At 39.7% G+C, this 24,720-nt stretch overlaps 3 protein-coding genes across 4 annotated transcripts; 1 reads left to right on the top strand and 2 right to left on the bottom strand.

The window, feature by feature from the left end:
- Positions 1-333: 333 nt before the first annotated feature.
- On the bottom strand, positions 334-2,440 carry LOC111694416 (gastrula zinc finger protein XlCGF71.1-like). Its single transcript, XM_023462538.1, has 2 exons — positions 2,260-2,440; positions 334-1,074 (listed from the first exon to the last, which is right to left on the bottom strand). Exons 1-2 carry the CDS (start codon positions 2,438-2,440, stop codon positions 524-526), a joined length of 732 nt encoding a protein of 243 aa, XP_023318306.1. The 3' UTR covers positions 334-523.
- A 3,667-nt stretch (positions 2,441-6,107) lies between these two features.
- On the top strand, positions 6,108-24,175 carry LOC106651593 (transmembrane protein 205). Its single transcript, XM_014370165.1, has 3 exons — positions 6,108-6,367; positions 21,870-22,120; positions 22,197-24,175. Exons 1-3 carry the CDS (start codon positions 6,249-6,251, stop codon positions 22,646-22,648), a joined length of 822 nt encoding a protein of 273 aa, XP_014225651.1. The 5' UTR covers positions 6,108-6,248; the 3' UTR covers positions 22,649-24,175.
- Positions 18,450-20,438, bottom strand: LOC106651592 (zinc finger protein 41-like). Of its 2 annotated transcripts, XM_023462502.1 has the most exons (4): positions 20,305-20,438; positions 20,118-20,229; positions 18,975-20,042; positions 18,450-18,722 (listed from the first exon to the last, which is right to left on the bottom strand). In XM_023462502.1, exons 1-4 carry the CDS (start codon positions 20,337-20,339, stop codon positions 18,597-18,599), a joined length of 1,341 nt encoding a protein of 446 aa, XP_023318270.1. In that variant the 5' UTR covers positions 20,340-20,438; the 3' UTR covers positions 18,450-18,596. The 2 variants fall into 2 exon arrangements, with proteins under 2 accessions (XP_023318270.1, XP_014225650.2); XM_014370164.2 differs by having other exon boundaries at positions 18,450-20,042.
- Positions 24,176-24,720: the final 545 nt, after the last annotated feature.

Raw genomic sequence — 24,720 nt, 5'->3', positions numbered from 1 at the left:
AGAATTACATTGACAAATGATCCTCCGGTGGCCCCCATGCGGCTGGAAGCTTACATGTATTATAAATGGGAAAAACTTAAATATTTAATTCTTAGCGATAAAAATGATGAAAAAATTTGAAACAACTCACAAACCCACGTATTTTATGGATTTTTTGATGCGGAATCGATTGATGATCTTTGATTTGACCTTGAACATACTTCAAAGCTACAACGAATAAAATATTGAGAAAAATCGTTTTTCTCACGGTAACCCGCACAATTATTTCAAAAATTCTGAGCCTTACCCAAACATAAGTCAAAGTACATTTCAAGAAAATATTAACATACTTCCAGTTTTAACTTTTCAAGCAATATTGACATAATTTTTATGGAAATTTTAGAAAAACGTATATTTAAGTACCTATAAATATTTACACTTGTCAATCATTTCTTCTCGCATTTGTCACAAGCAAAATCCTCGCGACCTTTGTATGCTATCATTTTGTGTGTAATTAATTCGATTTTTGTCCAAATTTTCTCTTTCAATTGTCACAATCAAAATCTTTGTAACCTTCGTGTACTGTCCTTTGATGCTCAACTAAAAGGTGTTTATATCCAAACTTCTTCTCGCAATGGTCGCATGCAAAATTTTTGCGACTATCGTGAATTGCATTTTGGTGTCTAATCAAATTCGATATTTGTCCAAATTTCCTTTCGCACTTGTCGCATGGAAAATCTTTGCAACCCTCGTGGACTATTTTTTGGTGCCTGAGCAATTGCTGTTTTAGTCCGAACTTCTTCTCGCATTTGTCGCATGCATAATCTTTATGACCCTCGTGTACTGTCCTTTGGTGTCTGATCAAATTCGATATTAGTCCAAATTTATTCTCGCAATTGTCGCATGAGTAATCTTTGCGACTTTCATGAACTGTTTTTTGGTGCAAGAGCAAAGAATGTTTATATCCAAATTTCTTCTCACAAATGTCGCATGCGAAGTCTCTACTACTTTCGTGTACTGTTTTTTGGTGCAACAGCAAATATGCTTTATTTCCAAATTTTTTCTCGCATATATTGCACGAAAAATCTTTACGACCTTCGTGTACCGTTTTTATGTGTACAAGCAAATTTGATTTTTGCCTAAATTTCTTTTCGCATTTTTCGCAAGGATGATTTTTCTGACCTTCGTGTGCTATGTTCTGGTGCAAAAGCAGAGATCGTCTTTGCCTAAATTTCTTCTCGCATCGGATGCATGCGTAATCTATGCGATTTTCGTGGACTTTTTGTTGGTGCCTGAACAAAGTCCATTTTTGTACAAATTTCTTCTCACAGCTGTCGCATGCGAAGTCTCTACGACTTTCGTGTGCTGCCTTTTGATGGTCGAGCAAATGTGCTTTTTGTCCAAATTTCGACTGACATTCATTGCATGAGAAATCTTTGCGACCATCATGTACTGTTTTTTGATGGACAAGCAAATTTTGTTTCTGCACGAATTTCTTCTCGCATTTGTCACATTCATAATCTTTTCGACCTTCGTGGACTGTCTTTTGATGCCTGACCATATGCCAATTTTGTCGAAATTTTTTTTCGCACTTATCGCATGTGTAATTCTTTCGACCTTCGTGAACAGTCCTTTGGTGCAAAAGCAAACTTGATGTTTGTGTAAATTTCTTCTCGCATTTGTCGCATGCGAAATCCTTGCGACCTTCATGTACGGTTCTTGTATGCAAGAGCAAAGATCTTTTATGTTCGAATTTTTTGTTGCACTTGTCACATGCGTAATCTTTTTGATTTTGGTGGACTGTCGTTTGGTGCCAAAATAAATTCGATTCGAGTCCAAATTTTTTCTCGCATTGGTGACATGCGCAATCGTTGCGTCCTTCATGCTTTAACAAATCAGATTTACTTCCAAAGTTTTTCTCGAAATCGTTACATGCAAAATCTTTGCAACGCTCATGGACTGTCTTTATGTGCACAAGCAAACCATGTTTATTTCCAAATCTCTTGGCACATCTTTCACACAAGTAATCTTTGAAAACTTCGTGGAATATTTTTTTGTGCTTGAGTAAACTTGATTTATTTTCAAATTTTCTCTCGCACTTTTCACATGTAAAATCTACGCGATTTTTGTGTACTAATTTTTGGTGAGTAAACAAACTCGACTGTTTCACAAATTTCTTCTCACATCTGTCGCATGCAAAATTATTAAGGCTTTTGTGTTCTGATATTTGGTGTCTACTCAAATGACTTCGGAACTTAAATTTCTTCTCGCACTTGTTACAAGAGTAATCTTTTCGTTTATTGTGAATTGTTTCTTGGTGGGTTGTCATGCTGGATTCTAGTGTAAAAGCCTCCTGACAAATATCGCAAACGTATTGTTTATCGTTGGAAACAACAATGTCCTGTTCACTTGAATTATTTTCCGATACAACTTTCTCGAATTTCTTCTCACTTGTATCCATTTTGGCGCCTAAATTAAACAATGGAATCTTCTATTTAATGCTATAAAAATTGAATGAGTAAAAGTTATCTTTTCGTATTATGACTTGCTTCGTCGAGTAAGACAACATTAAAACTAAATTTTTTTTACTATAAACATGATCAGTGTGTCGAGGGACAATGTCAAAATGATTTATGATTACATTGTTTACAATGAAGGTACCGATTTATCTGTTTATACATTATCCCTTCCTTTCTTTTGTTTCCTCTTCTACGCTAGATTTATACTTTCTTAATCTTTACTGTGCTTAGCACGTGTTACCTGTATTTCTCTTACAGACTCGAGCACGTGTTCATTAGCTCCCTATATATCTAAGCCTTTTTATCACGATGCGTTTAAAACGTCGTTTTTCCCCTTCGATGTGAAAAGTCTTGATTTCTTGAGAACTTTCTCGGTAAACCCTTATTACTCTGATACCCGAACAAATTACTTTTTGTTTGCAAATTCTTTATGAAAGCCCAATCCCGTTGGCCATCCCATAAGGCTAACATTAAAAATGGCATACTTTGAAATAAAATAACTCAGATTTTTAAGCGTAAGCCACGTCAATAAATTACCATTGGATTCAGCATGATTTAGTCAATCAAATCGGGCAGGTCTCATTTATCAACAAATGTTGAAAGATCACCTCCTTAAAATTGAATTAGAACAAAAAAAACCATATTTCCAATCCAAAATATAGAAAATCACTTCCTCACATTTGTATATCCGAAAACGACACGCTGTGTCAACGACCCGCTTCGGTGTACACAACACGTCGAATTTTAAACGCAGTCGATTACGTATGTGGAGCAATTTACGAGAAAAAAAAAGAAGAAAAAACGCAGCGGTATCAAAAGTGGCACCTGTGTTACACACACATACACACGGAGAGAAAACGGCGCGTGTGTTCCCTCATCAATTGGGCCGGCTATGCTATTCACGCGACCGCTCGAGAGCTAATGATTTATTCGGCGATTTTTCAAAAGCTATAAAGCAGGAAGCGTTTAACACGTATTCGCACACACACACATTCGAACGCAGACAAGTTAGTTTTATGTACACGGCGATGATCGCCCGCTCGTCGTCGCCAATTCTCTCTCACCGACACACAGAGTCGTTTATAAGTATCGAATTAACGCGCGCGCGCGAGCACACGCGATCGGCCATGCATATAATGACAGCGAGCGCGAAACACGATCCACCGGCGTCGTTGTCGCGTCTCTTTTTAACGGGCCCCGAAAATCTCATTAAAATCTAACCGTAAATCTCGTCGTCGTTGCGATCGTAATTTTCTATAAAGAACCGCGAAGTCGATCGTTTGGAAAAGTTCACTCACTCACTCTCTCTCTCTTTCTCTCGTTTACGGGTACGGTGTGCGCGCAACATCGAAATCGTTGAGGAATTTGATTCTTGGCGAGCGAAGCTCCCAGGGAAATTTTATGCGCTGAACCGATGCAGTCTGAGTGACGGATAGCTTTAATTCTATAATTCAGTTGTTTCGATGTGTACACACACAGCGAGAGATTATTACACTTATATATGTATACCGAAGCCACATGGGACCGAAGGCGTTTTAATATACGACATATTGTGAATACGATAGGTGTTTATGTACTCCGGGGCAATCGGCGCCAAGATTGACATCGGTAATCATCGGAGACGCGGAGAGCTTTACAAATCCGAGCGTGAGAGAGACGATAAGATAAATTGCCTTTTATACTCTCTCTCTCCTCTCTTTTTCGCGCGACGACGTTCTGACGTCTTTTTATTTCTCATCGTATGTGTATATCGGCATAATATGCTGCGCGCTCAAGGAGAGCTTTTTTCCGCTTTTATAATCGCGAACGAGTCTCTCTTTCGCTATACATGCGTTATAATAATACCTGTACAAGGTGAAATGGATCAAAAGAAACGACGACGCGCACGATTGTAAAAAAGCTCGATTGACAATTCGTCGTCGGGTTTAATCGGACCGTCGCCGAAATTAATCAAGCCGGTACAGTAGCGGAGAGGTGCACGCTCCAATTTGCATCTTTCGCGCGCATAGTTAAGTATACGCTATTGTCATAATTGTAACTCGTACGTACGTATGTGTGTGTTTGTGTGCATTAAGATAACACACAGTGCGATATATTATGCATTCTACGGTTGGCCTACTGTCGAACAGAAAGACAGTGGAAAGAGAGCAGAGTAGAGTAGAGAGAGGAAGAGGTCTGAAAATGTGCCTTGCCTTTTCTTGGCTCTCTTTAGCGAGTCGTCTCTCTCCGCTGTATGTTGTACTCGATTCTCGATTTAGCCATTTGACCGGTGTCTGCCGGCTCTTGCATATACTTGTACACCTCTTCTTTTTCTCTCTCTCTCTTGCCTCGCTCGGCTCATTTTGCATTGGCTTATTATAAAATTCGAGCTGCAAAGCTGCATCGCGATGGCGCCCATCAACTGCTTAGTGGAAACGTTTTCCGAACTCCTCTTTCTCTCGTGCTTCTCTCTCTCTATTCTTCGTGCGAGATGCTCTTTAACCGAGAGAACTCAGTCGAACTTGCATATCACACGTGCTTATGCCAAAACGTCCGTGTAACGTTTCACTCGATGTGTATGTGTGTTGTGACTTGGGGAATTGCCACATGCATGCTTTTGCATCGAATGAATTATTTATCGGGTGAAAATATTTTATCGGCTCGCATATATATTTCGCGCGTAACACACAATCAATTAGACTAGTCAACGGTGGTGTGACGGCGGTCGACACTGCCGCGCGCTTGTTTTTCACTCTATATAATTTCCATAACTTGTCAAAACGAAAGAGAAAAGAAAAGAAAGGGAGAGAAATAGAGAGAGAGAGAGAGATACACCTTGTACTCGTTTCGAAAACAAGGTGTAGAGCTGTGTAGACTACCGCGCGATGGAGATAAAGCACAGGCGTGTGTTCGAGCGCGCGACCGAGAGAGAGTGATATAGGATACGTGCACGCGGAGATCGCGACTCGATTTTTGCTCGCGCGCATTCGCGGACGACGACGATTTATGGCTCTATTGGACCCGCGAGATCGTTGGTACGCATGCAGCCTGACTGTATGAACCGTTACTACTACTACTACTACTACTGCCCCTGCAGAGACACCGTGGCATTTATATATAATATATATTTCCGGATCGATCGGGGCGCGCATTATCAGTAAACACTAGAGGGCAGAGAAGAGAATAAAATCGACTTACGTAAACAACGATCGAACTCGTGTGCACCTCAGTGCCAGACCGCACGAATTCGCGTATTTTCGGAATAGTCGACTCACTGTTAGCACGAGATCTCATGTGATGCGTACCACCTATATCAACGTTGTGCACTTTAATGTTCAAAATCGGTATAGGCATTGATACATATATAGGGTAGGACACATTGCACATCTGTTCGTGCTCGCGTGCCAAGTATTTAGCACGTGGTGTATCATATATATAAATACCTGCATACACGCGGATGATGCACCTGTGATACGCGCGCGCGCACAGCGTGAAATAGCAGTTTAGTAGTAGCTGTTATATATGTAATAAGCCGGGGTATAAAATGAAATTGCTTCGCGCGCCGGTCGCTCGTTTAACGTCAGTTTCGATCCCGAGATCGGCGCGTCGAGATATATACGTATACATCGAGTTCGCGTATGATTTATTGTGTACATTATATTATACATCAGTGCGTGCGTGCGTGGAAGCTGCAATTCCTGTACGCGTAATCGGTGATCGATCGATCCTTCGCCAAAACTGCTCTCAACGCCTGTGTGTCATAATAAATAAATGACGACGACGATGATGATGAATAGTCATGGGAAGTCGCTGCAGCGGGTCGAGCATCGCGAACAGAAGGAGCAACTGTCGAGGATCGCTCGAGGAAAATCCGCCAGTAATCTGAAAACGTGAGTGCATACCTCGACATGAGTATCGCGAATGCGTGTGTGGCTTTCCACTCTCTCTTTCCGTCTCTTTCTCTATGCCGAGCGCGAGCGAATTCCATTCTTCGCGACGCAACGGCTCGAGAATTCGAGTATTTCACCCTGTTATGTAGCTACTAGAGGCTTCGCGGATCGCACGTGCCACCGAGCACGTATCTTACCCGCTGACCTTCGAGCTTTTCTCCATTCGGACGATCATCGTATCCGAGATTCCACGTGCATTTTCTCTGATACTCGAACGATTTGTCCTCTCTTTCTCCCCCACCTATACCTATATATGTAACACACGTACGTGAGCTCGAAGAGTCGTAAAATTCTAGAGATACAGCCGGTCGTTTTTACGAGTGCGCATATACGTATACCCGAGACACGATGCAGCAGCAGCAGCGGCAGTGTGCACGAGAGCGGTATCCGAGACTCGCGACATTCTTATACACTTACCTCTCTCGTAAAAGTTGACGCGAGCCACGACGTGTGTCTAGCTGTCTTATCTGTCTCGCGTGTACGTATACGACACGAAACCTTTTTTCTTTGCCGAGACAAGGATGAAATTGAAATTAATGAGTAAAAGATTAATTATCGATACTTGAAAATGTAACAAAAAGCTTTTATGGCACGCTAACCTAAAAATCGCAACTTCGCCGCTACTTTTAGGCTTTTGTACCATAAAATATTGTATGCAACTGATACGGATATGCTTTTCCAACGAAACTCGTTACAGCCCTCGCCTTCGGCTCGTGCTGCAACCCCTCGTTTCGCTGAAAAAGTATATCCGTACCCGTTGCATAAAGTACTATAAAAACGTTAGAGGTTTGCTTTAGTCAAGATCATTGATTTACATATACTTACTTGCCGCGTGATTCATGAATGAGTTTTTATCGAGTTATCAACACCAAGCTGATCTTAAGATTTTTAAAAAGTAATTAAAATTGCTATCATCCTGCACGTCATCGAATTTGAAATTGAAATTTTCATCAAAATCCTCTTCAGGATGAAGGATGACATCGTCATTCGAGTCTTCCAACTGATCTGAAATCAAAATTAACGGAGTAATATTAGCCGAAAATCCAAAAATAATTGTATACATTTATTATAATTAAATAACGTATTGCTTTCATTTTCCGTAATGGTCATAACATTGATGGACACTAGTCACTGGTCCCCTTCGAACCATTTGACTATCCATACCTGGTTGTCAATCATGTGCTACCGATGAGCGATATGTATTGGCGTATATGAAATAGTAAGACGTGTCGCCGCTAGGTGGCTCAAAGCAGAAATGTAATTCACGCAGATAATATTGTAAAGTGCAACAGTTAAATCTAGATCTTACACACTGCTCCAGATTCTCCATATACTCCACACTGCTTTGGAAGTATTTGATTGCGTGTTCAGTTGCGCGGGGATATGTACAGAGAGAGTAAGATAAAATAATAACTCCGAGAGTAATTTGAGAGGTTCGGATTTATTTGACGGAGTGTTGACAGGACAAAAATGAAAATTACGTTATTTCATAATCCTCCTGGTTGATGGTGGTGGTGTTGTTGGTGGTCTCCGCAACAGTTGTTAGAGCAATAGACAACGGGTCAGCAACGAGTTCCGGATTTCTATGGAAGTATGATTGAATTTCGAGGTTGAAAAAAACAGCAGAAATGTAAAAAAGACTTACCTCTTTGGTGGTGCCTTCAAGAAGGGATTGACCCGAACCGGCTGTGAAACTTTACGCAGTTCCACTTTGTTCATGTCGTTGTTGTCGCCATCCAATGAATTTTTTAGCATTGCATGATAATTTTTTTGGAAAGTCGCCGGTAGGTTTTCAAGCCTAATTTTATTTACCTCGAGCTGCAACTCGAGCTCACGGAGCTGGACATTTTTCAGCTCTATTTGAAGCTTTTGAGCTTCCTTATCACGTTGGTCGCGTTCACGGGCTACGTCACGATAAAAGGAAAATACTTGCTCCGTTTCCAGGTCGACCATTCCAACTTGTGTCGCCGGTTTCACGGTAACCCTTTTCTCAGAGAACTGCACCAGGTTCATTCGTTGCATGCAGCTGGCATTGATGGATGCAACGGTTTTTCGAACCTCCCTCGTTTCGACGATTTTTGTCCACTGTGTTGGCTTGACATTTTCATTAAAAAACACGGTCGGCCAATACTTGACGTGATTTCTAATGAAGGTCATAGCACTTGGTGGCAGCGCCTTTTGGTCGCCAAAAATGGTGCTTTTGATAAGTACGACTAGAAGCTAACGGAAGAAAGACAATGAGTAGAGTTAGTTGTAATTTCAGCCAGCTGTAAAAGAAAAAAAACTTACGTGTTTCGGGTCGGTGAACGAATCATAGACCGCCTTATGGTCCGTCACATCTACCGGTACGACGTGCTCCTCAACACTCGCAAAAAATCCCTCCAGATTCTGGTCATTGTCAGGGTAGGTCGAGTAAATGAGAAAGTGTCTGGTTTTTGCCATAAACTCGAACAATAACCCGATCCTTGAAATATCGTCAACATTTGCGAGTGGTGATTTTTTTAAAGAACGATATATAAGCTCAAAATCGGTAGAATAACTTGTTTTATCGTAAGGGGTGATTTTAAAATAGTCTGACGACTTTTCGAATTTGTTGTCCATGCTTGGTATATCAGGTCGATATAGGTCGAAAAACCCATTTTCTTTCTGCCTAATCGATTGGAGGTAAGCCAAATCAACCCTCGGGGTTTTCCTCGTGTATCGTCCATCCACAAAGGCAATTGTTTGCTCGATTAATTTGTACGCTCTGTCAACCTCAGAGCGCGTTGGTGGTCGCTTCAACTGTACGAATTGGTTCTGGAAAAACACAAGAGCCAATCAAAGTTTAGGCTACTAACACACAACGTCCACGAATAAAATATTATTCATCACATTACCTGGAGAAACTGTATATTTTGTTGCATAGACCGACCAACGTACTTGGACCATCCTTGAATTTTCACCATTGCGCCTGTAGACTGCAAAAAGCGTACAAGGCCTAAAATGATGGTGGAGTGCTGAACGCAGTATTTATTGCTCGAGTCATAAATAGTAGGAAACTTGGGTTACTTGGGTTACTTGGGTTACTTTTTCCCGTCTTTATCCCACTCAACGTAGGCTTTCCAGGACGCTTGGCACGCCCTGATGATTCTCGCCGTTGGTGAAGCTGTAAATTGGGAGAACAAAAAGTTTGGATCAGACATAATTTATACAACAATGCTACAATGATCATTATTGAATGAAGAAAAGCTTTGAAAGAGGAGTGATTATTTTACCTGCTTGTGGTTGAGTCGTCATTTCTCGTTGTTGCTGCTGCTGGCGAATGTCAATTATCTGCGAAATTATGAAGCAAACAAAGACACGGGGTTAATTGGGAGTTGCTCGAAATCAACATTGAAAACGTTGCTTGTGAATTGATATATCGCTCCTACCTATGACACAATGGCTACAACGCAAACGTTGTTTCGTTGTTGTAGCCAATGAATATACTCGCCTGGTTACTATATTAAAATAGCCTTCCCCATTGGCCTTTGCATTTCGATAATGCACAGTTACCAGTAATGTGATCGAGGACACTGGTAATGGATGCTTGGGCCCAGATCAAGTCATATCACAATATCTAGACCCTTTGCGACCTAAAAAACAAGGCATTAATTAATATGGGCTTTTTCGGTGCCGGATGCCGAGCACAATCAATTTCCTGATACACCTCCGGGATATAATCCCAATACTTCGAGAGCCCATACTGAAAGCCAGAACAAGTGAGTAGTTTTGTCGCCTCAGTGGGTTGTGACTAGATCAGGTCGTGGACCGACAGACTTTGGCCATCATTTTCTTTCATTATAACTTTCTCACTGCGAGACTTCTTCCATTCCAACTTCTTCAATTCCAACGTGCGCTCGCTCTCGTCCTGTCTCTGGCAGTATGCGTGCAGAGGCATGAATCTCTCCTCGTCGGTCGAGTTCGGATCCCGCCGTTTCTCAGCATGAAGTCGATCAAATCTTCGTAGCCGCAGACCATAGCGTAGTGTAGCGGTGTCCTGCCCATATAGTCCCGGGCGTCGACCCGCGACGTAGGATAGTAATCGTCGTCGACCTCGAAGAATATATGCGCCATCTCGTGAAATTTTTTGTGTAAAAATAGTATAGAGGCGTGTAACCTTCTAGATTGGCTAGATTCATGTCGACGCCTTGGCACAGCAAAAATTTCGCCACCTACCTGACCTTCGCCCGGACGTCGATCTTGACCGGCTGATACTGATCGGCGCTCAGCTCGAGCACCATCCTTGCCGAGTCAACGTCGTCGTTTCTGCTCACGCTGATGTAGTGCAGAGCTGATCGCGCCTCGTATCGGCAGCAATTCGGCTACCCCTGTGTAAGTGTGGTCCAGAGCCAAGCCCAACGGAGAATGGCACGTTGCCGCTACGACGTAATTGGGATCCTGGCCGAGCTCGAGAAATTTTGCGACGTGGTCTGTGGAGCCCGTAGCAAAGGAAACAAAGGAAAGGAAGGGATAATGTATAAACAAATAAATCGGTACCTTCGTTGTAAATAATATGATCATAAACAATTTTGACATTGTCCTTCGACATACTGATCATTTTCATAGTAAAAAAAAATTAGTTCGAATGTTGTATTCCTCGATGAAACAAATCCATAGTATTAAATAGAAGGACCCATCGTTTAATTTAGACATCAAAATGGATACAAGTGAGAAGAAATCCGAGGAAGTTGTATTGGAAAATAATTTAAGCGAATACGACATTGTTGTTTCCAACGATAAACAATACGTTTGCGATATTTGTCAGGAGGTATTTCCACTAGAACTAAGCATGATAACACACCGAGACACAATTCATAATGAACAAAAAGATTACTCATGCGATAAGTGCGAGAAGAAATTCAAGTTCCGAAGTCATTTGAGTAGACACCAAATATCAGAACACAAAAGCCACAAAGATTTTCCATGCGACAGATGCAAGAAAAAATTTGTGAAAAAATCGAGTTTGTTCACACATCAGAAATTAGTTCACAAAAAACAAGAAGATTACTCATGCAGCAAGTGCGAGAGGAAATTTGAAAATAAATCAACTTTACACAAGCACAACAAAATATTTCACGAAGTTTTCAAAGATTACTTATGTGAAATTTGCGCGAAAAGATTCGGAAATAAACAGAGTTTGCTTATACATATAAGGAAAGTACACAACAAGTTTGAGAAGAAATTTGAACGAAAATCGAGTTTGCTCTTGCACATAAAGACAGTCCATGAGGGTCGCAAAGATTTTGCATGCAACAAGTGCGAGGTGATATTCGGAAAAAAGTCAGATTTGATCAGGCACCAAAAAACAGTCCAAGAAAGTCACAAAGAGTTCGCATGTTACAAATGCGAAAATAAATTCACCCAAAAAAAAAATTTGCTTATTCACCAAAAGACAGTTCACCAAAATCAAAAAGATTACGCATGTGATAAATGCGAAAAAAAATTTGGACAAAAAGTGCATTTGTTCAAACACCAAAAAACAGTCCACGAGGGTCGCAAGGATTACGCATGTGACCACTGCGAGAAGAAATACGGAGATCAAAGCAATTTGAGGAAACACCAAAAAATCATTCACGCAGGTCGTATAGACTACGCATGCGATAAGTGTGAGAAGAAATTTGGACATAAACATTCTTTGCTCTTGCACAAAAAAACAGTTCATGAAAGTTGCAAAGATTACGCATGCAATAAATGCGAGAAGAAATTTGGACAAAAATCGCATTTGCTTTATCACCAGAAGACAATACATGAAGGTCTCAAGGATTACAAATGCGACAAATGCGATAAGACATTTACACAAAAATGGAGTGTACTCACCCACCAAAAAACAGTACACGAAGGTCGCAAAGATCATGCATGCGACAAGTGCGAAAAAAAATTTGGACAAAAATCGAACTTAACCACACACAAAATGACAATGCACGAAGGTCGCAAGGATTTTGCATGAGACAAATACGAGACAAAATGATTGACAATTGTAAATATGTATAAATACTCATACATAAGTATTTCTAAAATTTCAATAAAAATTGTGTCAATATGATTGTGTTTCACCCGAACCTCGTGGTATGAACTGTCATTATACCTTTCTTCAATGTCGTGGTGGTACAGGGTGCTTAATTGTTAAACTAAATCAAATTTCGTGAACTGCTAATTACTAATCTCCGTAATTTTTTGACTACTTAAATTCTGCAGGTCTTTATGGAACGATCGAAGCCGAGAGTTATTTTTTTTTTTTACTTATTGTTTAGAGCTGTGAATCGGACGAGAAATTATTTTGCTACTTGATTTGATTGAACAACTCATAATAATACGTGTCCCCAATTATCAAACATGCGCTATAGGGAAATATTTTGATGAATTTGCCGTACTTATTGATTTTATTGACAATTCGGCTACCTCCGTGTGAGTGTGGTCTAGAGCCAAGCCCAGCGGAGAATGGCCCGTTGCCGCTACGACGTAATTGGGATCCTGGCCGAGCTCGAGAAATTGGTCTGTGGAGCCCGTAGCAAAGGAAACAAAGGAAAGGAAGGGATAATGTATAAACAAATAAATCGGTACCTTCGTTGTAAATAATATGATCATAAACAATTTTGACATTGTCCTTCGACATACTGATCATTTTCATAGTAAAAAAAAATTAGTTCGAATGTTGTATTCCTCGATGAAACAAATCCATAGTATTAAATAGAAGGACCCATCGTTTAATTTAGACATCAAAATGGATACAAGAGAAAAGAAATCAGAGGAAGTTCTATCGGAAAATAATTTAAGCGAATACGACATTGTTGTTTCCAACGAGAAACAACACATATGTGATATTTGTCAGGAGGTATTTACACTGGAATCAAGTATGATATCACACCGAAATACGATTCACAATCAACAAAAAAATTTCGCTTGCGACCAGTGCGAGAAGACATTTCAGTTCCGAAGTCACTTGAGTAGGCACCAAATGTCAGAACACAAAGACCGTAATAATTTTCCATGCGACCAATGTGAGAAGAAATTTGGACAAAAAGCGAGTTTGTTCACACATCAGAAATTAGTTCATAAAAAACAAGAAGATCACTCATGCAACAAGTGCGAGAGAAAATTTGAAAATAAATTAACTCTGCTTAAGCACAAAAAAATATTCCATGAAGTTTTCAAAGATTACTTGTGTGACAAGTGCGCCAAGAGATTTGGAAATAAACATGGTTTGCTTGTGCACATTAAGACAGCCCATGAGGGGCGTAAAGATTTTGCATGCAACGAGTGCGAGAAGATATTCGGAAAAAAGTCAGATTTGATCAGGCACCAAAAAACAGTCCATGAAAGTCGCAAAGATTATGCATGTAATAAATGCGAAAAGAAATTTGGACAAAAAGTTCATATGCTGAAACACCAAGAGGCAGGCCACGAAAATTGCATAGATTACGCATGCAGCCAATGCGAGAAGAAATTTAGGGAAAGACGATCTCTGCTTTTGCACCAGAACATAGCACACGAAGGTCAGAAAAATTATCCATGCGACAAATGCGATAAGAAATTTAGATTAAAACAGAATTTTCTTGTACACCAAAAAACAGTCCATGAAGGTCGCAAAGATTATGCATGTGACAAGTGCGAGAAAAAATTTGGGGTTCAAAGTAATTTAATAGTACACCAAAGAACAATCCACGAAGGTCGCAAAGATTTTTCGTGCAATAAATGCGAGAAAAAATTTGGACATGAAGTATACTTGCTTTTGCACAAAAAAACAGTACACGAAAGTTGTAGAGACTTCGCATGCGACAGTTGTGAGAAGAAATTCGGATATAAACATTCTTTGCTCTTGCACCAAAAAATAGTTCATGAAAGTCGCAAAGATTACGCATGCAATAAATGCGAGAGGAAATTTGGACAAAAATCGCATTTGCTTTTTCATCAGAGGACAATACACGAAGGTCGCAAGGATTATAAATGCGACAAATGCGAGCAGAAATTTGGAAAAAAATCGAACTTAATCATACACAAAATGACAATACACGAAGGTCGCAAGGATTTCGCATGTGACAAATGCGAGAAGAAATTCAAACGAAAATCACATTTGCTAGATCACCAAAAAACAGTACATGAAGGCCGCAAAGATTATGCATGCGAAAAGTGCGAAAAAAAATTTGGACAAAAATCGAACTTAACCAAACACAAAATGACAATGCACGAAGGTCGCAAGGATTTTGCATGAGACAAATACGAGACAAAATGATTGACAATTGTAAATATGTATAAATACTCATACATAAGTATTTCTAAAATTTCAATAAAAATTGTGTCAATATGATTGTGTTTCACCCGAACCTCGTGGTATGAACTGTCATTATACCTTTCTTCAATGTCGTGGTGGTACAGGGTGCTTAATTGTTAAACTAAATCAAATTTCGTGAACTGCTAATTACTAATCTCCGTAATTTTTTGGCTACTTAAATTCTGCAGGTCTTTATGCAACGATCGCAGCCGAGAGTTATTTTTTTTTTTTACTTATTGTTTAGAGCTGTGAATCGGACGAGAAATTATTTTGCTACTGAATTTGATTGAACTTCTCATATAATAATACGTGACCCCAATTATCAAAGATGCGCTACAGAAATATTTTGATGAATTTGCCGCACATATTGATTAATTCGGGATCGGTAATCAGTGATCGGTATAATAGCAATATATTATACCTAAAAAAGTTAAAGTGAAGAGCATGTAATGATTTAATTTAAATCACAAATGATTCCTAAATTTTTTTCCAAATCAGTAAGAGGGTCTCAATTTTTCTCTCCTTCTCCCAGTACTTATTTATCAATCCAAAACTATTGAGGAAATCAACAGCGACAAATCAATTTGACGCGTCAAAATACATCTACACCGAAAGCCCAGCGTATGTAGATAAATTTGTACCGCGCGATATCTAGAGTATATAGGAAAATTTGTCAGATTACCGATTTTTATGGAGGCAGTAATACGAGCTACCGGAAAATTTCGCGTTATCGACTGTGTGCCGCGAGCCGATGAGTTTTCGCACGCCTACGCGCGTCATTCATCGTAAGCTCCCTCTCTCCATCTTTTTCTGCCTTTCGCAGCTTCCTGGACCGAAGAAACTGCGATATCGCGAGACGGCACGTACGCACACGTAAACGACGAGTCTATATATTGCAAGTGCAAATCACGTAACTGCACCGTGTACGCGCTCGAGTTTTTGGCTACATGTATACCAATGTGCTATACACTTGTAGACTTCGAGAGGTGTTCTATACGTCAGACATTATTACGAACGAGCCAACATAATCATATGAGTCTGTGCACTGGTCTCTCTCTTCTCGACAGACTGCAACGACGCCTCGTTGTTAAATACGCGATATTTCGGATGTGTATTCGCGCGCACGTACTTATCGCTCGCCGCGACTATTTTCACTTGCTCCATAATTCGCCAGAGAGCCGTCTCGAACCTATACGAGTTAAGCAACCTTATGGACTTTTGCGGTGTTCGCGTCGTCGCTCGCGTGGCGAGCTTTCGAAACGGAAAATAATGTAGAAGCGATAATAATTGAATTTCCTCGTCGGGACCCGCGGCGAAGCGACATTTCGTTAGTAGAATTATTAAACGAGACGATCGATCGTCTCTCGAATATATATTTTTATTATTTACGCACAAACGTTTGTGCACCACGCAGTCGTGTAACGATTGTCGGCTGTAAATGAGCGATTTATCTCGCGAGCTGCTCTGTGCTCTGCTCCGAGCGCGTCGGCGAAAAGTAAAAGTGCTATAGTATATACGAGAGCCGGTGCGGCGGCGCGAGCGACTTTTCATAAGCCGCACTCACACGTGTGTTACATATATTATAAATTTGAACTAAAAAATCGTTTTAGCCCCGCGCCGGCCGAGAGTTCGGTATTATCTATACACGTGCATGAGGTCGACTCTACTATACTTGTGCTGCACAATATATAACGTATAAACGAGTATACCGCGTGCGGCCAGCGCGTATAAGAATGGCGATAATTGAATTTGCTTCGGGCGTCGAGTGCAGCCTCGTGCATATATACACCGACAACAACAACAACTCGCGTGAGCAGCTCCGTCCGCTCCAATATGCAAAACTATATATATATACATAATAACGATGCCATTTACGAGATATATATCGAACGACTCGAGCTTTTTTTTCTACCCCCTCCACGTGTCTTCTTTCGTCTTTTTCTCGCGCAGCTTTTTTTTGCGTACATGAAACAATTTTCAATTCGGATTGCGAGAGAAAGACGAGATATTTGCGAGAGAGCGCGATATGTGTGTGTATGTGTGTTACGTGTACCAGGCGCGTGCGAAATTCTCGCGCGAGCTGCGGCTTAACGCACCGTCTTAATGATTGTTCATTAAGAGACTCGAGAAAGGTCACTTTTAATGGTACCCTATAGATACACAACACCTCCGTGTGGTCTGTTGGTTTTTCGTCTATTTTTTGTTTGTTTGTGTAGCTCGCGTGGCAATAGATAATTATAACGATATAGATATAAATTGTGATTTTACTAAGAAATCTGAGAAAAAAAGGACCTCGCGTTTCGCCGACTCATAGTAGTGAGAAATTCACGTAATACGAGTACATAAATAAATTTGAAAATATGAAAAAAAATGAAAAAAATATTTCCTAGAAATCTTTTTTCTGTAATAATAGGTTCAATAATATTAGGTGCAGCAATAGTTGATAGTTTATTGAATATAGGCTTAAACTATGTAAAATATAATACGGGATACCTTGTTTTTGTAATTACAATACCAAAAACATTCAATGTTATTTTTCCCACTGATTCGTCTCCTCAACTCATTGCCTTAATTAAATTATTTACACTCAATTTGATTAATACTGTGATTCAACGATACTGAGCATATCAGTGACAGATCGGTGAGTTTGCGACAAATGTTTATATTTTCGAGATTTACGATGATTTTATTCACACGATGTAATCGTAAAGATGTTACTATTAACTCGTAAAATAAATTTGCAGTTGGTAATGCCGATCTCGCATTCCATATAATCTTTCGCTTATAAGATTGTTCAAACATTATACACTGTCGTGATTTTTACTAATTAATTAATATTTAATGACATTACAAAAATTTTATGATACAGTCCCGGGCGGGCGATCCAATAGGTATAAATGAGAAAACGTGTTTCTCTCGGCGTGGCAGCAGCAGCAGCAGCAGCGGCAATAGCAGTTGCAGCTGTGCCGCCGCGTCGTGTTACAATGCTTTTGATCGATGGATCGACGCGTATTTTGCGCTCTCGTCGTAATAGATACATCGATATCGTATATAGTAATAATACGCGATATTACGTGAACAATGCACGACTCGTGTACTTGATCCTTTTTTTCGGCGAAATGCACTCAAACCGCGACTGTGCGCGCGCGCAGAAATATGAATATTGTAATACCCCGGTGTATAACGTGAGATATTGGCTAAACGTTGAGAAACGCGTGAAAAATGTTGCAACTGCTCGGCTACACGTATACATAATAAATACTATCGGCCGCCGATCTGACAATTAATATAAAGCCGATTTATTTCAATAGCGCGCCGATCGATACGATTTCATTATATTAAATATGCTAGCTCGAGTCGCTCCGAGGGTAAAGTATCCATCAACGTTAGATTTGCAATAAAAAATCCATACACTGTAGGCACGGAAATTAACTGAACGAGCGACTCGAACGTATCAAAAGTGCATTTATCATCTTTTGAAAGATTCATATGCTAAATAGTGTAAACGGTTTTGCGGCAATTAAGTTACCGCTTAAGTCGCGAAATAAAACTTGCAGAGTTTTGAACAATCGAAGCGCGATGAAAATTAACATCTAAATTAAGGGATTCAACATTTCATTAGCTTATAATATAATTAATAAGGGACTTTATTTTTCTCAAAAAATTTATTGATTTTCTTTTTAAATTCTAAACATCGTTTTTACATAATGCGATAATATTAGAGGAGTTTTATTATAATATTATTATCAATGGACATTTTTAAATTGGTTTTCTGAACACGTAAAAATTTATATCTTCTTCGAGTTTTAATACGTGAGTAATGCACCGGGTTTTTATGTGGGTTTTAAGACATCTCTTTCGTTTGGACGTTTCTCCACATTAACCACAAGAATGTTTAGTCCCATTATGCGTCGATTCAATATGGGTTTGAAGACTACTTTTCTGAGTAAATGACTTTCCGCAAATATCACATGCATGTTTGGTCCCATTGTGCATTGAATCGATGTGTTTTTTAAGACTAATTTTGTATGGAAATGACTTTCCGCAAATATCACATGCATATTTGACCTTATTGTGCACTGAATCGATGTGGGTTTTGAGATACCAATTTCTTGAGAATGACTTTCCGCAAATATCACATGCATGTTTGGTTCCATTGTGCATCGAATCGATGTGGGTTTGAAGACTACTTTTCTGAGTAAATGACTTTCCGCAAATATCACATGCATGTTTGGTCCCATTGTGCATTGAATCGATGTGTGTTTTAAGATTACCTTTATGTGTAAATGTCTTTCCGCATATACTGCACGTATATTTAATCCCATTGTGCACTGAATCGATGTGGGTTTTGAGATACCAATTTCTTGAGAATGTCTTTCCGCAAATAACACATGAATGAGTGACACCATCATGTGCTGATTGAACGTGCCAATTCAATTCACACTTTCTTTTATATGTACCGTCGCAAATATCACAAGAGTGAGTGACACCATTGTGCATGGAATCGACGTGGATTTTGAGATGACCTTTTGTGGAAAAAATCTTTTCACAAATATTACAAGAGTAGGTAATCCCATTGTGTATAGAATCGATATGGATTTTGAGATAACTTTTTCGTTGAAATTTCTTGCCACATTTTTCACAAGCATATTTGACACCATTGTGCCTTGAATTGATGTGAATTTTAAGATAACCTTTTTGTGTAAATGTCTTCAAGCATATATCGCATGTATGAATGATGTTATTGTGCACCGAGTTGACGTGGATTTGTAGACTACTCTTTAGTGTGAATATTTTTTTGCAAATTTCACATACATATTTGACACCATTATGCACTGAATCAATGTGCATTTGAAGATACGTTTTTGTTGACAATTTTTTTCCGTAAATATCACACGAGTGAGTGACATTGTGTATCGCATCGATATGGGTTTTGAGATTAGATTTTTGCTTAAATGTCTTTCCACATGTTTCACACGTATAAATGTTACCATTGTGCATCGTATCAATCTGAGTTTTGATTTTATGTTGATGGTCAGACATTTTTGATATTCTCCTTTTTTTACTTTGCTCGGCAAGTTCACAGTCGAGATTTAAATTCAATTGTTCGGCAGTATCACTAACATTTTCTTGTTTCACTTTCTCCGAGGGTTCTTTTTTAATCGTATTTTTCACTGTGCGCAAACAATTTTGAAAATCATCGCCAATTTTCCGTATCGTCAATGAATCAAAGTTGGGCTTGACGTCTTCACATTCAACAACTATTTCTACTTCGTTGTCAAGTTCACTTTCAAGTTTAATGTCACATTTTCGAATGGTATGAATCTATTGAAAAAATAAAGCCATATGAGAATTTTTATTATTCCACCACAATACCAGTCACAAATAATCATTACTTACGGAAGTTTCTTGCAGAAATGGCGAGAGTTGGAAGTTGTTCAAATCGGGTTTCTCGTCAATCATCTCGTTATAGTTTTGAAGCAGCGACTCATCACTAGTCTCTTCTTTTACCCTAAAATAACCCCAATAAGATCAAGTACTATGTTGTAATATTTTGACAATATCACTTTTATAAAATGAGAATTACCTGACAGCACGGTCAAATATATCACTGGATTCCATTGTTTGCAATTGTATAAACACTAACAATCAATCTTTTTGAGGTGATTTTACGCATGAAATTAACTAAACACGAAAAAATTGGCGAGGAGAGCTGTTCTCTCTTCACGATATTTTGCCAAACTGCGTCTATACGAAGATAAATTGCGACCATGAGCACCGCACAATTCTCGTGTAGTATAGCGCGCCGTTGTGGTATGCATGCACAGCAAAACACCGCGTACTTTCTGGGCAACACATTGAGAGGTCGCGTATGAGACGCAAGACGTAAACAATAGAAAATATATTTGGCTTAAATTTTGTGTTCTGAAATTTCGAAGTTATCTATTAAACGATGCAAAGTCATTATAGTAATACAATTGAAGAAATTACCTTACTTACCCCACATCCAATGAATTATGAATATTTTATAATTCGAAAAAGTGAGAAGTAGAAAAACTATTCAAATCTCACCGAGAAAGAGCGAGTAATCAATTCCAAGCCTGCAATAATCTATACGGATTATTAGAGTCGCATGCTTACTCGAGATAATCCGGTATATATCACATATTGGTGACGATCGATCGAGATAAAAGTGCGCGCGAACGAACGGATTAACAGAGAAAATTTCACACCAATGAATTTACATCGTGCGTTGCAAAAAAAACCGCGCGACCGCATATATATTGCTATAGGAATATTAGAAACTATGTACGAAGAGGTCGCGCGGAGAGCATGGAGAGCTTTGGAAAATAACGATAAAAAACAGTCAAACAAAGCTCATGCGTTTAGTTGTTGTATAGTACACGTAGCGGCTAATCGACGCCCGCATATGGGACTCGTATCTTCATTTGTATAGCGCGGGAAATAATCCCGCCGTGTGTAGGCAACGCCTCTATATATATTTCTCGAATCGTTAAATCCTCGACTTTCGTAGGCGCGTGTGCGTTGTACGTATCGTGTGTTTACGGCTGCGTGGAGCTTAAAAAAGGGCTTACACAGGATTTTATATACCGTTTAATCGTTTGTACCATCGGCGCGCGAAAATGGGCCGGATTCGCGATGTATGTCGCGCGTCTCACCCACGCCAACGGCGCCTGCGACTAGTTACTTCTTCTTTTTTTTTTGAGAAAAGCGATTAAGCATGCGCGACGTTTATGATAATTTCCCGAGACTACATTAACGTCGATCAAAAGGGGAATCACGCGCGCGTGAAAACTACCCGCTTACAGCGCGTAAGACTGCGTATATTCAAATATACTATACCGACGTGTGTAGTGACTGCTCGCACGTGAAAATCAGTGAAACGTCGGCGCGAGATAAGCATTTTAAGTTATACACGCGGAAACTATAATCCTGTATGCGCGAATGAATATTTCCGCGATATAACGTTATACATATAGGCTTATTAATCTCGCTCTCTTCTCGTTAATTAATTATGCGCGCGCGTCTTATCTCGCTCGCGATTGAATTAATTTATAATTATGCCATACATACGATATATGGAGCGTATGATTTGACGAATCATTAATTTTTCTTTCTTCTTACTTTCAGAATCCTATTCTGCACGACTCAGCCGGCGCACGTGATAACGATAGCCGCGGTGCTGTGCGTGACCTCGGCCCTGCTGCCCAATGACAGGCTTGGCACAACGACGACGACGACGACGACGGGAGCCGTGGCGATCGACGGCAGCAGCAGTAGCAATCCAATGGCGGCGCCGCGATCCAAGCTCACGGCCTTCGTCTATCTGGCCTCGTTCGTCATGCACTTCGGCTCGCAAGTCTGGATGACTTTTGTTTCTGGTCGGTACACGCAAAGGACGATTCAAATTTAACGAACTCGATAACGACATCTACTAATTACTCATTTACTTTGCAGGCCTGTCGCTGTACTTCGCGCTGCCGCGCCACACGTTCGGCGAGGTGCAGCGCGTCCTCTTTCCGCGCTACTTCAGCCTCAACGCCTGCCTCAGCCTCGTCACCCTCCTCATCTACGTCAAGCATCATCCGGCGGCGAGCTGGGACTGGGAGATCGGCCTGCAGGTGGGCGGCATGTCCGGGGCCTTCTTCTGCGAGCTCCTCATCAGGCTCTACCTGACGCCGCCTCTGCTGCGCCTCATCGACCAGAAGACGAGCCTCGAGCGGGCGGCCGGGGTCGGGGCGGAAATAGGTAGACACGATCCGGGCCCGCTCAAGCACTGTCCGCACTACATGAAGATACACGGCGAGTTTCGCCGGGTGCACATGATCATCGCCATGGGCAACATGCTGACGATGGCCTGCACGGTGCTGCATCTGCACTACATCGCCGGCAACATGTGCGCGCTCTAAGAATCTTTTTCGATTTCGCTGCTTCCTTTATCTTCTTCCTCTACTATATACTGTGTACATAATGAAAAAAAGGTCGCGTTTGTATATGAATTCGTTCGAAGAGTAACTTATTTTCGTTATTAATTTAATTTTAACAAAACAACGCCATTGTATCGACTGCTTGTTGAGTGTTAATGTACGTGTCGATGCGTGTATCTTTTGAATATTAATATATTGCAATATCGAAATTGTGTGTGTATGCTCAAGCGAGAGTGGAATATCTGCGAATGCCATAATGTAATGATATATAATTTAACTTAAAAATATCGCAACTTTACAGTGTCTAATTAGCGACCGACCGCTCGTATCTTCAATCAGTATTTAATATTTACGAGTGCGTCTCTCTTCGCCTTCTTAAAATTAAAAAAAAAAAAAAATAATAATAATTATCGACGAATACTCGGACTTTTTCTCTGTCTCGTCGTCTTTATTGAAATAATTATAAGTGTATCGGGTAAAATTGATACCGATAGATCAAATATTTCATGGATCAGCTTTTTCTTCTTTAGCGTTATCATACTTATACGATGACTAAACATTTTTGAGTGAAAATGTTTTTATAAAAAAAAAAGAAGTGTAAGTGTTGAAAAAACTATTAGATAATTTTCACCGCAATTCCATTATGGATTTCTGTTATATAATGTATAGGTCTCCTTTGAGCATTATGTGTTGAGCTGCGAAAGTCGACCACGAGATGGTTCGAGAGCGAGAGCCTCTTGGTCGATCGACGATAAAGTAAAAAGAAAAAAAGCTTAGGGGGAGGATCGGAGCTTCGCCTCGGCCTGAGAAAATTACGGCGCCTTTATATAACTTTATTTAATTTATCAAATCTTTTTTCTTCGTTTCCTTCGTAACATACAATGTGCACACTCTGTATCAGAGTGTAGATTTAACGAATTTATATATTTTCGAAAATCCTCGATGGCTATAATAATGATTGAAAATAAAATAACGTAATTATATCGCTCGCGAATGAATTCGTGCACAGAGAAAGAGGGGGCCGATTTCTTGTCGCGGACATTTTCGACTTTTACTACATCCTTTCCTCATCGCTCGTGTATAATGAATATATACGCAAATTATATAGTACAAGTGCACGTCTCATTGTTGTACATATCGCCGATACCATTATAATTATGTTTATCACGAAATTATATAAGCAATTTTTAATCGTATTTCTTAGCTTTTAATGTAAGTGTCGCAAACACGTATTAGAGAGTATCGCAGTATGCTTATTATATGTGGCTCCATTATAATATAATAATTATATAGATAGCATGTGATTTATAAATTTGATAAAACTATTAATGTTGCCATCGAATTTGCGGGTGCGATGAAGTTGCATCATATGGATTCGACACGTATCGAATTCGAGGAAAAGAAAATTACAATACGTTCGACGTCCGTTTTTTAAGCGAAAATATAACAAAAGCCTCGCAACGTATAGTAAATATGTTAGAAAAGTTGTATCGAAAAATATTGAAAATATACGAGAATTTCATTCAATTTCACTTGATTTTTATTTCAAATTCAATATACCTAAGTTCAGCAATTAGGAATTATTGAAACTGTCGGATTGAAAAAAACTTCATCACTTGATCAGCAATCAGCTGTCAGAAGTGAAAATCGAACAAAATTCCAAAAAAATTTAAATTCAAGCAAACGAATAAATGTTTCTAAATAATGTTCATAAGTGTAAGACGTCGTAGGACTTCTTCAAACATCGTTCGTTGTAATTGAATCGCGACTTTGCAGTGCGAGATGTAGTACAAGTTCCACCGCCAGATGTCATGATCAAACCCACAAGTAAAAATCTAATCAATAGACCTTAAATTTAAGCTTCTTAATTGTGTTCATGATAATGGGATTGTTATTTACATAGGAGTATAATATTTTATTCTTTTCTCATTCGAATCTCGATTTATCGTTACACGGCATACCAGCAATAAACAGCTACCGATAAAATGGTAAACTGCGCCCGGCGAAACGACAACGACAGTCGGCTCGCACAGAATCGCTATAATCGCACGTAC

The sequence above is a fragment of the Trichogramma pretiosum genome, unplaced genomic scaffold (genome assembly GCF_000599845.2).
Source record: "Trichogramma pretiosum strain Unisexual culture from Peru unplaced genomic scaffold, Tpre_2.0 scaffold147, whole genome shotgun sequence".
NCBI lineage: Eukaryota > Metazoa > Arthropoda > Insecta > Hymenoptera > Trichogrammatidae > Trichogramma > Trichogramma pretiosum.
The sequence above is the reverse complement of the archived record's forward strand: the minus strand, read 5'-3'. Positions and strand labels throughout refer to the sequence as shown.

Excerpts from the sequence above, each read along its gene's own strand:
- LOC111694416 (XM_023462538.1), bottom strand. The coding sequence starts at position 2,440 with ATGGATACAAGTGAGAAGAAATTCGAGAAAGTTGTATCGGAAAATAAT. Across the intron at positions 1,075-2,259 it reads TAAACGAAAAGATTACTCTT|GTCGTAAAGATTTTTCGTGC; the intron begins GTAACAAGTGCG and ends CGGTACACGAAG.
- LOC106651593 (XM_014370165.1), top strand. The coding sequence starts at position 6,249 with ATGACGACGACGATGATGATGAATAGTCATGGGAAGTCGCTGCAGCGG. Across the intron at positions 6,368-21,869 it reads TCCGCCAGTAATCTGAAAAC|AATCCTATTCTGCACGACTC; the intron begins GTGAGTGCATAC and ends TCTTACTTTCAG. Across the intron at positions 22,121-22,196 it reads CTGGATGACTTTTGTTTCTG|GCCTGTCGCTGTACTTCGCG; the intron begins GTCGGTACACGC and ends TTTACTTTGCAG.
- LOC106651592 (XM_014370164.2), bottom strand. The coding sequence starts at position 20,339 with ATGGAATCCAGTGATATATTTGACCGTGCTGTCAG. Across the intron at positions 20,230-20,304 it reads ATATTTGACCGTGCTGTCAG|GGTAAAAGAAGAGACTAGTG; the intron begins GTAATTCTCATT and ends GGGTTATTTTAG. Across the intron at positions 20,043-20,117 it reads CATTTCTGCAAGAAACTTCC|ATTCATACCATTCGAAAATG; the intron begins GTAAGTAATGAT and ends TTTTTTCAATAG.